The sequence below is a fragment of the Seriola lalandi genome, unplaced genomic scaffold (genome assembly GCF_002814215.2).
Source record: "Seriola lalandi dorsalis isolate HSWRI2012SDOR001 ecotype SW California unplaced genomic scaffold, Sedor1 jcf7180002053690, whole genome shotgun sequence".
NCBI lineage: Eukaryota > Metazoa > Chordata > Actinopteri > Carangiformes > Carangidae > Seriola > Seriola lalandi.
The window spans coordinates 32,808-45,291 of NW_019524243.1; the positions used below are offsets into that span (position 1 = coordinate 32,808).

General features: G+C 43.2%; 1 protein-coding gene across 1 annotated transcript; it reads right to left on the minus strand.

Moving 5' to 3' along the window:
- Positions 1-4,035: 4,035 nt before the first annotated feature.
- nr2f1a (nuclear receptor subfamily 2, group F, member 1a) lies at positions 4,036-12,417 on the minus strand. The gene is made up of 3 exons (XM_023401540.2): positions 11,106-12,417; positions 9,164-9,691; positions 4,036-5,127 (listed from the first exon to the last, which is right to left on the minus strand). The coding sequence occupies exons 1-3, from the start codon at positions 11,536-11,538 to the stop codon at positions 4,853-4,855; spliced, it is 1,236 nt and encodes a 411-aa protein (XP_023257308.1). The 5' UTR covers positions 11,539-12,417; the 3' UTR covers positions 4,036-4,852.
- Positions 12,418-12,484: the final 67 nt, after the last annotated feature.

Sequence of the window (12,484 nt, forward strand, 5' to 3'; positions counted from 1 at the left end):
TGTTCACCCCCACCGCCCCCACCACCCCACCTCTCCTCTCTCTCTCTCTCTCTCTCTCTCTTCCTCTCGGGGAGAAAAAGCGGATCGATAGCTGACCCGATGGTTTTGGCCAATGCTTTATTTATCTGGCCAGGCAATGATATTATCAGCCTTGAACGTTATATACAGCAGACGTCTTCCTAAATCAACACAAAGGGATCCGCTTACACAGCGATCCGGGCTTTCTCACAACCACCTCTCTCTCTCTCTCTCTCGCTCACTCGGCCAGTAGCGCGCGCACACACTCGTACGTAAGCTGCTAGATACACGCTTTTACGCACGGGCATGCAAAGAACGCGCCCGCACACATACATACAGAAAGACCTCACACATATATAAAAATCCTACCACTGCCTACACACAGTTACGACAAACTTGCATGTGCGGACACACACATAGGCACACACGCACGCACGCACGCGAACACGGGCGTAGGGAGGCGTCCCCGGGAGGCATCCCCTTATGTTACATTCACAACTAGGGATATTTTATACCCCGCAGGGCTGGATTTGATCCATGGCTTAAAGGTTGCCTATGAGGTCCGCGGACAGATCTCAGAACAGCACACTGTAATCATAAGATATGCCTCTCTTCATTGACTGTGTACAGTCAATACAACAAGGAACTCGGGCTGTTTGCTGAGATATAACGCAAACATCTCGCGGGAATCCATTTAATTTAGGACATTTGTCCTCTCTGTGCCGTTCCCAGCCATTTTTGCAAGCTTGTGCGGATGAGGTGTGTGGCAGACACGGCGAAGCACTTGTTGTCTTGTGTTGTCATCATTTTTACGCACAAGACAATATGAGAAATAAGCCGTGTCATACTTCAGAGGGCCCCCCATTCATACACGGAGCCGCTATTTGGAAATTGTTATTGTCTCAAACAACAGTATTTGTCAAATGTGACCGGGAAAACCAGGCTACTATAAGTGAAATGAAGTGACGTGTAACGCCAATAGGACATTTCCACTGCTGCATAAAAACCATTGGCTTGCATTGAGGGTTTTGGAGGAACAGGTTCGCTGACAACTTAGGATAATAAATGTTTCGCTTTCAGACAGATATCTCAAACGTGAAATCGCACCCAGCTGCTTGTGTAAAGCAAACAAATAGCCCCCCGTGTTAGGAGTCCTCCACTTGTGGTTTGATGAATGAAACCAGACAAAGGTAAATGGTTATTTAACTCATTTCGCAGTAACACTTTGGTAACCGGAGTTTCCGAAATTACAGAGGCACAAATGGGGCCTATAGTGTGCCACATATCCATCTCCTTTACCCACCACAGCTATAGTCCAATCTGACGGTGCATTTACTTCCCTCTTACTGCACTTTGTACTTTTACCTTCTCCTTTTATTTAATTCAGTGCGAGTATTAATAATGTTGTCATCCCCACAAAGGAGAAGAAATTTCTAGTTTAGAATTAATAAAAATAGAGATGATATTTAAAGCTTATTAATTCAATATTTGAAGTGTTGCATAATGTACTAATTTGAGCTTCTGTCAAAAGTGGAGAGAGTCAAAAATGGTCCACAGCCTAAATAGAAAATAACACTTTTCCTAGAGTCCTCATGTGTTTTGCTTGTATTGCCTGTACAGAAACGTTAATTAGGAACACATGCCACCATTTCATCTGTTTTTGAACTATTGCTTTATATAGCCTGTAGTGTAACAATTGTATAACAGAATGCTCTCAGCAAGAGGATAAAAGATAGTTACTCTAGAGGGATTTAGAATACATTATGTGGAGACAACCAGCTGAAAGCTGCGTTTAATAACCCAGCAAACAATTTAGTCCAGATCTACACAAAACAAAAACGACCTGGGCTGTTGTGACGGCCATGGTGATGCCATATTCATTCTCTTTGAAAAACAAACATTTAATCTCACATGCAGTCCTCCTCGCCGTCCAGGAAACGATCCTCTGGATTATGTAAAAAAACAACAAAAAAAAACAAAACCGTTAAATAATTCCTGTGCTTCAGTAATTATCTGTGCGTTTTAGAGGTTGTTGGTTCCGTGTGTGTCTATTGTTAATTTTGCTTGGTTAAATTCAGCGTTTTCTGCCTCTAGTGTAAAGCAGACAGGAAAAGCCCCATCAGCTCATTTATTCTGCAACTTTCACCTGACCTACAGCTGCGGCGGCAGAATTATTTCCACAATAAGGAAACAACGATCCAACCTGAAGAAATATCACGTTTATGTTTGTGCAGTAGCCTGAGCAACAGCAAGGCGTCTGACAACTCACCCAGTGCTGCAGACAGGTCGACTGGGAGTTAACAGGTACAATATGCACGAACAGACATTAATCACGAGAATGAGAAATGCGTTCTTATGAGAGAGCATCTGAGGACAAGCTAAAGCACAACCTATAGCATCATTCCAGCATGACCGCCAACTAATGAATACCTTAATACTGTAGCCTTTGAACGAGACAGGCAATACAAACAAATAACCCACTGGCAGAAATACCCCTCCCCCAATCCGATAAGGCAGATGACAAATATGGCCATATCAAATTCATGCATTGCAACGTGCTACATGCAGTTCTGCCCCTGTCCTCCTGTCCCTCATCACTTCCAGTCAGCAGATGAAGATGTGGGCAATGTGGCGCACACGCAACACGTCTGATGATGAAGAAGGGAGGACTAACAGGCAAATTTAATGATTGTCACACCGAAACCCCCATTTTCTTCTTCATGACGCCTTCCAGTTTATCGCATTTGATCAGTCTAGGTGTGAGTGTAACGCAGTAATGACAGTGAGGGTAGATCCAGGTCCATAACTGGGCTTCCTGTTTCATTTGGAGACAAAAAAAAAAAAAAAAAAAAAGAAGGAACGCACACACAGAGACAGACCAACGCAAGGACAGAAACTCTATGTAACCCATCTAACACATTGAGGACTTATCGATGTACTCATTACACTCTGAATGTATCAGGCAAACCCAAGGCCACATCTCTTTCTGTCTCCCTCTCTCTCTTCCTCACACACACACACACACTCACACACACACACACACACACACACACACACACACACACACACAGACACACACTTGCCTTCCTTCTAGCACGTTTCCCCTCTCAATTGTCTTTGCACTGCCTCCATAGTCTCTTTACCTCTCTTTCTCCCTCGCTCTCTCTCTCTCTCCCTCGCCCTCCCTCCTCTCTATTCCCACACAATGCATCACACTCGGTGTTCCTATCGACTGGCTTACATGCTGTAAAATACATTTTCCAGATTGATCACGCATATCACAGCAGCTTTGCAGCGGGGCCTAACCCTTTTGCAAAAAAAAAAAAAAACGACGCCCACATCAATACTGAGGCATGCACTATCAAGGTAGAGTTTTTAAGAAACGGGGGGGGGGGGTATTGTTTGGTTTGTGGAGAATCACCTTGATTAAGCCACAGGAGGTAGGATAGAGGTGGCTCTGTGTGGTGCGCAGGCTTCCCTTGCTGTCTGGGAAAAATATTAAACATTAATGCGCTCACAGGCTGGCAGAGAGCTCACTGCTGTAGTTCCTCACGTTTAGCCTCCCCTCCTTTGTGCTCGCATTGCCAGTTATGTCAGTGGGTTTGTTAAAATGTAAGGTATGCAACCATTGTGTAATTATACCACTCTTAATCCCGTGTATCACCCCGTTGTCACTGATAGGTGTAATAGAGGTAAACAGTGTATTCAGAATTATACGTCTCAGTGTAAGACAACTGTAGGCTGCACTTGCGCGTTTCTTATAGAAGCCAGGAGCGCACAGACACAAGACATTTCCTCAGATGGTTCAAAACAAGCCCGAGCATCTTGACATTTGCTTCCAGGAAAATGCTTGAGAATGAGACATCGTTGCCTATTTCTTTTTTTTTTTTTTTTTTTTTTTTTTAATAGTACAGTCACCATCACACAACTTCATCAACCGACCCTTCTGCAAAAAGCTGCATCATGGAGTAAGCAAATTGAAGGCAACAACCAATAAAATTCAAGAAACAATGAAAATTTTCAAGACGAAACAAACAAAATGTATTTGAAATGATATATTAAAAGTGCTTTTGATTTTCATGTCTCTCCTCTTTGACTGATGATCGACTCCACGCGCATTCATGGCCCGGGGAAAAGGCGCCCCAGACGTCCTCTCAGTAAAAATGTCCTGGAGGTCAGTTTGCTGCTGTTGCAGGTCCATCGTATCAATTGGGAAAAAAGTTCAACCATCAGTGGTGATATTGTCATAGCGATTAGACTGTTTCTTATTTGTCTAAATTTCTTTATTTTTCTGTTTTTAAATTCTCACTTCAATTTTAATTCTTGGAGAACATAGCTTCGACAACATATATCGCACTCATTATAAGAAGCAAAAGGTTATATCAAAAAATTATTAGTATAGAATCACAGAAACCCTGGTTTAGAACCAGAAAAAATACAAAACAGAGAGGTACATAGACACAGGACAATTCTTATAATTGCTTGGAAACATTATTTTCCCGCTAAGTCTTGATTCTTTTTTTCTTACTGCGCATATGATGTTTTTCATTTTATTTGTATTTTTTACAAAAAAGGAAAATAAAGACTAGTATTTTACAAAATGAAGAGTATTGTTCTTGAAGATGAGGGTGGATTTACACAGGTGTAAAGTCCAGTTCCAATATTTTTCTGTACATAATGTATTCCATCACAGTCCCAGAAGACAGAAAAAAAGTAATGTCTTCCAAGTTTCTCAGAAAAGGTCCTATATATAGTCTTCTTGAAGGAGGATGGGGTGAGGGGTGCTGAATTTTGGTCCTTTTTTTCCTCTCTTTTTTCCACTTTCTTATAAGGATCATTGGATGGACATGTAAGGCCAGTTGAAGCTGCTCCCGGATAATAGCATATCCCTGATGAGGGTTTCAATAGGAGTTTTACCTACCAAGCGGACGAAGAACAGCTGCTCGATTACCGACGAGGAGACGGTGCGCAGAGAGGGCAGCCGCAGCAGGAGCTTCCCAAAGCGGCTGGGCTGGTTCGGGTACTGGCTCCTCACGTACTCCTCCAGGGCGCACTGGGATTTCTCCTGTAGGCTCTCGATGTGAGCAGCGTCCGACAGGCCGCAAGCGTCTGAGAAGCACACACACCAAAAACACTGTGGTTAGGCTCGTCACTTCTCTCAAACCACAAGGTGCAGCATGCTGTGGAAAAAGTACCTGAAGCTGATATTATTTTGTCGTTAAACTTAGACATGTCGAGGATCAAGTGTAAGAATACATGTAGACTTAAAATATATTATTGAAATTATATTTTAAAAATATATCAGCCTCTCAGGTCAGCAAACTTAGAGAAGCACAGAGAGCTCAAGAGAAACCGTGATATTAAATACACACGTTACTTTTTCATTACAATTATTTTTTAAATGTATGGCACTCAAAATACATGCCTGGCGAATTGGCTTCTAATTTCTGTGCAAAATATGAACACAAAACCACATGGTCTTTTTTTTTTTTTTTTTTTTTGCCTCACGTGGGCTTAGCTCTGGCAAGTGCACACTTTGCCATTCCCAATTTACGTCCTGCAGAAGCGCTCTGGTTATCATTCAACATCAGCCTTTACGTGTTATTGACAAAGTGGAATGAACAAACACACTGCCCAAACATGCTACATCACACTGAGCGAGTGGGACTGTCATACAGAATAAACAAGGGGCTTGCTGCTGGAGTAGTGGATGCACACAGCACAGTGGAGGATATCTCTGCCTGCTCTTACAACAATCAACAAGAATGTGCAGCTAAATGTGGAGAAAACGGTGGTTGTGAGCGTGTATGAGGAGGAACTGATGGGGCAATGGAGCAAAGGCGAAAGGTAGGCTATAGGCCTAAAGGCCGCTGCTCTTGATGTCTGGACTCTGGGGATTCAAGTATAAGGAAACATAAACGGCACTGATGAATCTGAAATTACACTGGATGTAATGTGACCTAATTACTCTGCAATAAGCTGTTAAGTCATTTCGCTGCTCTTCTCTCCATAGACCACTCTTGGCCTGTTTTTCGATGGAGCCTATAGGACAGGCCGCTGGAAGCAATCAAATTTATTAGAGGAGGTGAAGTCAATAGTCACGCAGAAGCGACATAAAATGTCAGAAAATGAGCCTGTGCAGCAAGAACGCAGGCGAGGCGTGTGTTTTGGTGCTCACTGGTGGGTTATGCAGCCGTGTGCAGCCACGCTTCAGTATAGACAAAAGCATATATGGCTTGTTAGTGTCTTACGACGTTTAAGTCTGTTATAAAGAGGCACTGTTTTTCACACAGCCCAAGCAAGCATGCGTGTTCTAGCCTACTGCTTATAAACTGCTGTAAACGCGAGCAGCATAACCGCTGACGTATATGGTCCCACATGGAGTCTAGGCTGTCCTTAAAACATTCTGTATTGAGCTGTGTGTTTGTGGAAACTACACAAGGAATACTGCTTTAGTTTTCAAGCACTACTACATTAAAGACCGGACAGAGGCTTTTAAGCCTCTTCGTGATTTCTCACTGCTATAATTCACTATGGCCAGACACAATAACCTTATGAACCCGGGGGCAACGCTGAGATCTCGGGGTGATTTACTGCGACCTTAGTCCGGCCGGTCAGTGCCCCACGTATGCAAATCCCCGTGGATTAACGCTGAGTGTCCCTTTTAAAACCTACAGCAATCAATAAGGTTGAAATTAATTAAAATTGGATTTTTTTTTTTTTTTTAAATTATAATACTTGGTATGAATGTCGAAAGGCAGCGATATAGGGAGTTCAAAGCATTGCGGGGAATAGGCTGCAGTTGAATGTATGTGTCAAGAGAAAGCTGGTCAAAGACACCCCATAGTTCTCCATAAGGCCTGCCTGCAACCCTGCACCCCACTACCTCAATAGACTGGGACATGGGAGCAGATAGCTTCCAGATTCTCAAACGACTATTTCTGTGGTAGGTTAGCAAATGCACATACACTGCACTGTGCACATGTGGATGAGGAGTTCATGTCAGACAGTGATCCTGAACTGTGGTGAAATAGTTTTGCCTGGCCACCGTTATTTATGCATCAAATACTGACGTGTCTGGTGTTATTAAAGGCAAACAAATCCACGCTGGTCTTGGCAAAGTGCCACGTGACTTGTTATAGCCAGCACCAGTTGTAGCCTATCAACCCAACTAAATGATCTGTTAGAAAACATGGAGGATGTTAATGTGTGTACGAAGTTTCTCTGGGTAATCTGGGATGAATTACTGAAACGCCGTGCAATAGGAAAATATGGTCAGTCACAAGATAATATTACAGAATGAGCAGACTAATAGTGAACAAAGTGAATCTAACAGGATGTCACATTACTTGAATATGATAATTGAGACAAAATACGTATTTATGTGCGTTAAAACATATATTTACCCTTCAGTATGCATTCAAAATTTGGCGTGCTAAATTAACCTAGTTGCCAAACCCCATAACTGAAAGTAGTTATTATGGCCCCTGAAACTAAATATATAAATAAATATATATGTAGGTATAAAAAAACAGAAAGCCCTCTAACTGTTGGAAATCCTGTGTGTTAATGTCGTATTCGTCAAAAAAAAAAAGGAAAATTGAATGTTGAAGGTGGTTTAGTGGAAGGAATACAATCTCTGAGTTCCTATTTACAAGTTTGGTGAGCACTCTAACTTAGTTTAGATAATTTAGATCCTGATTACATACAGCTTATTATCACTTATACACACAGTGTCACATTTTAATATGGTGTAGGAGAATTTTTCTATAATATAACATAATATAACATAATATAATATAATATAAACTAATATAATATAACATAATATAATATAATATAATATAAAAGCTGTAAGGATAGTGTACATATGCAGTTGTAGATTCCTGTGACGATAAGTAAATAATAAACAATAATTACTGAAATATGCTAGAAGACAAGTGTGACCACTCTCAAAATAAAATGGAGTTAAGACGCTTTCTAGGGATATTGAAAGTGGAAATTATTTAAATATAAATCCAAATCTGAAAAGCACAGTAAAACTGAATATTTTATCATAAACGTGCCCAATTATAGATTATGTACAACCATGTTACAGAATTTTGTAACGGGCCAAATATGAGACAATGAGGTCAAAACTTTGAGATAAGTTCAGAAGTAGTTTGGGGCCTCAAAGTTAAGTGAATTTAGACTTTCCTTTTCCTTCCCATCATCACCAGACTCCCTTGACATAACAGGCCTAATGGCACCAAGTGTACACAAGCAGCTCCAAAATAGCATCTAAATTACGCACCGACAGTAAATGAGGACCTTTAGGACCTTGCCCCAGTCAGCCATCAATTAAGCTATCAACAATGTAGGTTACTTTTGAAAATTACTGCTGATGACTTTCCAAAGCGTGTGCGACAAGAGAACGTATCCTCAATAAGTAAGGAAATTAAAAGGTCAGCTAAAATTAATCTACAAACAATCTATACAGCAGTGTTGCTCTGTGTCCTACAGAAGCGATGCACTGACATGTGAGTCAACTTCCATCAGCTTTTTTGATCTCAGTCTGCTAAGGATTATTTCCTGCCCCCCCCAAGACATGTGTTTGTGCACGCAAAACAAGGATGAAAGCACGCACCAACACTCATAAATGCATCAGCTGTCATATATCACCCAGTGATAGACTATTTCATCTTTACGCTCAATTATTTGACACCTGTTCCAAAATTTATGGACGCGAACCTACAATCTCGGTCTCGGCTCAGACGTGTTCAAAAAAAGTTTAACTCAACAATTATAAAATATTTACATATATGAGACTGTCAGTTGTCTCCTGTTTAAAAAGCACTGAACTGGGTGTTACATTTAAAAACTTGATGCGCTCACTCAATCTGGATTTGTTTACACGTCTTATGCTGCGGCTACAACTGACATGGGAATGCATGTAAGAGGATATGTAGCAAGCTGTTGACAAAATAGCTATTCCATCGGCAACACAAACATCTCGTAAACTCAGATTTGTGACCAGCCTTCACTTGACAGCCATATCCTTGATGCCACAGTGCTTCGCCCCGCGAGCCTCGCTCCCAGTAACATAACTGTAACTAGGCCTCATTTGATTATAGACATGTTCCTATGTGACATGTTGGACACCCACCTGATGTAAAAAGCACGATGGCCTTGAGGCAGCTGTACTCTGCCGAGTCTACGTGCAGGGTCTTAAGCTTCTCCACTTGCTCCTGGAAGATCCGGATGTGATCCATGAAAGCCACGACGCGGTCCGCGGACATCGGGGAGGCGTGGAGGCCCGCCGCGGCGAGCAGAGGGGCCACATGCAGAGGCATGGAGCACTGGGCCGCGTTAAGCACAAACAACTCGCTCCACGTCAGCCTGAGAAGGGACACCTGGTCGGTGATCTGCAGGTCGGGAAAGAAAGGGATGTTTCTCGCCCACTCCACGGCGCTGAAGAGCAAACGAGCCGCCAGCTCGCAGATGTTCTCGATGCCCATGATATTGTTGGGCTGCATGCACTGGCTCCCGTACCGGGACGTCGGGTAAGGCTCGGCCCGGAGCAATAACGAGATGTATCCGGACAGATAGCAATGGCCATTCAGAGGGTCCCCGTTCGTCAGCGCGTACTGGCCTGGGTTCGGCTGGGTTGGAGGCATTCGTCCTCGCTGAACCGCTGACAAAAAGAAAGAGAAAAAGAGGAAATGTGCATCCAGGACTGATAAACATTGTTCATGAGTAGTGCAACAGTCAAGCAAGCTACAGCTAGTCTGCTCCTTCTCAGTAAAACGGCACGCTCAGAAATCAAAATTCAGCACGCTTTTCAGAACACACTGACCAGCGTGTGCAGTTTCTAAGACTATAATATTACAGATTATTCTATCGACAACATGAACATCTCATCAATACAGATGTGCTGTGTCCCTCAAGCTTCACACTGATTGCATTTGTATTTAAGGATGCAGGCTACATGGGCTGTGGGCAAAATGAAAATGCAGTCACTTTTACACAGAAAACACACACATTTTCTGCTCTCCAAAAGTACATTTACCTAGTTTACTATTATGAATATTTCAAGGCGTAATTGCATATTGGACGCAATACCCTACTTATATTACTTTAGCATTGCATTTATGTGGCTTTTTGTTTATTTCAATAATTATTAATTGTGGCCAAACATATTACAAATATGACTGATAATTACTGTTAAATGCATTCCCATTTTTTACATTTTACCCACACCAAAAGGTCAGCTGGGAATTAAAGCAATTCAGCTATTGTTTAATATTAAAAATAAAATATTAATGGAACTCAGTGTACATTATACGTGGGCTCGTGGTGTGAACCACAAATAGTAGATTTTAAATGAGGGATGTTTGCATAAATTGGAATTAAACACTTGACATAGGGAGGAAAGTTATACGGCCTGTAATGCAGCAGGCAAAACAATTAGCCATGAACAACTTCAGCGGCATTATTCAGAGAGCCTGAGCTGTCTAGTCAGCACAGGGAGCTGGAGAGAACCGTGGGTTTGTAGTGTGTTCATTTTACATTCACACACAGCGAACAAACCCCACTGTACAATTATAAATTAGTTAGCTGCACATACTTATGGAAGAGACTATTAGCCCTGCACGCTGTACACACTGCACTCACACACGTACACACACACACACACACTCACACACACATACAGGCAGACATACAGACACACACACACATACACACAACCCCTCTTCTGCTCTAAAAACCTATACGTAAAACGGGCCTGTTTGGGCTTAATGCCTTTGCTTGGTAATAGTAGGAGTTTAGACTGCAGGAAAAACAAAATAAAAGGGTCAGCTAGACGAGCCGCTTTGTTCAGGCGACCTGCATTCACCAGCAGAGCTGCTGTGGCTGCACTGGCCTTTTACCCTTCTCTTACATAGGCAGAAGGACTAATCATTCATGCAAACATCCCTCAAAAAACATGGATGGAGACTGCAGTATGCCCAGCCATATAGCCTGTGACCTTAATGCAACATGGCAGCCCTGTTCGTCTGTTACTAGGATGCGTATTCATGAGAGGGCTTTAAAATATATATATTCACCTTCCCGCCGCATTCCCACTTTTAAACACTTCTTCAGCCGGCAGTATTGGCACTGATTTCGGTGGTGCTGGTCAATGGGACAGTTCCTATTGGCACGACATGAGTATGTTAAGTTCCTCCGTACACTCCTCTTGAAGAAACTTTTGCATCCCTCGCAGGTGAACTGGCCATAGTGTTTGCCGCTCGATTTGTCTCCGCAAACCACACATTCAATATGCTGCTGACTCTGTCCAGAATTTTGACTCCCCTTGTCCCCGGCGGTCCCCGGTGTGGACGGGGGTCCCGGCTGGCTGGGGGTCTGCGGAGTGTGCGGCGCCGCCGACGCCGCCTGCTGCTGCTCCCTCGCCGGCTGCGCTGCTGGGTTGGGGCCGCTCGGAGGTCCTCCGGCCACGTCTTCCTGCGGATCTCGCCAGACGCTAACTACCATTGCCATATCTCGGCCCCGGAAAGTGCTATAAAGCGAAATGATCGCCGGTGTTTATGAAGCGTAGAGGAGAAAAAAATAGATCTCAAAAGACGGGGCAGTGCAAAGTCAAATCGGAGCACGCAATCTCATATGGGGTAAGAAGGGGAGTACAACGCGATCAATACATTCAAAATACAGGAGGGCGATTGAATAGGCACCCGATCAGGATATGCAAGTATCGGGAGGCCAGTTCCAAGGTAAATTGCAGTCAGCCATTCAGGAATCCCTAATCTTGTAGGAAAACCCGAGTCCAGACGTAACAAATTGCAGTTTGATATAAAATAGCCACAAAGGAAAGGCAGGAGCGATTCACATGGACGCTGGAACGAGTAAAAAAACCTTTTGCTGGAAAGACACGCGATCCAAAGTGCTGCGGAGATAAATTCCTTTCTCTTTTCTTCCCCTTGCTCCTTTACACTCCCGTCTTCGCCGTATAGGAGGGGAGGAAAAACTGAAGAGCTGGATTTTTACATCTATATTCTTAAATAAACCTCATCATCTCGCCCAGCAGCGAAAGAAAACCGCGTCGCCGAATGAAGTGCCCATGTATAGTTTCACCTCTCTCCAGCAGGAGGAATGGAGATACGAAGAGAAAAGATAAAAAAAGAAGAGGAAAAACACCAACAACTAATAGAATATGCAAGAAGAAGGAGAGACCCAAAAATGAATGCGCTTAAACGGGAGGACCAGCAGAGCAATGTTTCCGAAACGGGGGATCTGCGCGAATGTCTGTATATAGTGAACTTTGACACTACTATTGAAACTGACACGTTTCTATGGAGATCGCTGCGCCTTATATGGTGCTCATGTCAAGGAGCCAAGAGAGGGGCTGCTGGAGACTGATAATCAAAGGCGACTGACTGGCCAGAGCCCTGCATAGAGGAGGAGGAGAGGAGGAGAGGGGGGGGATAGG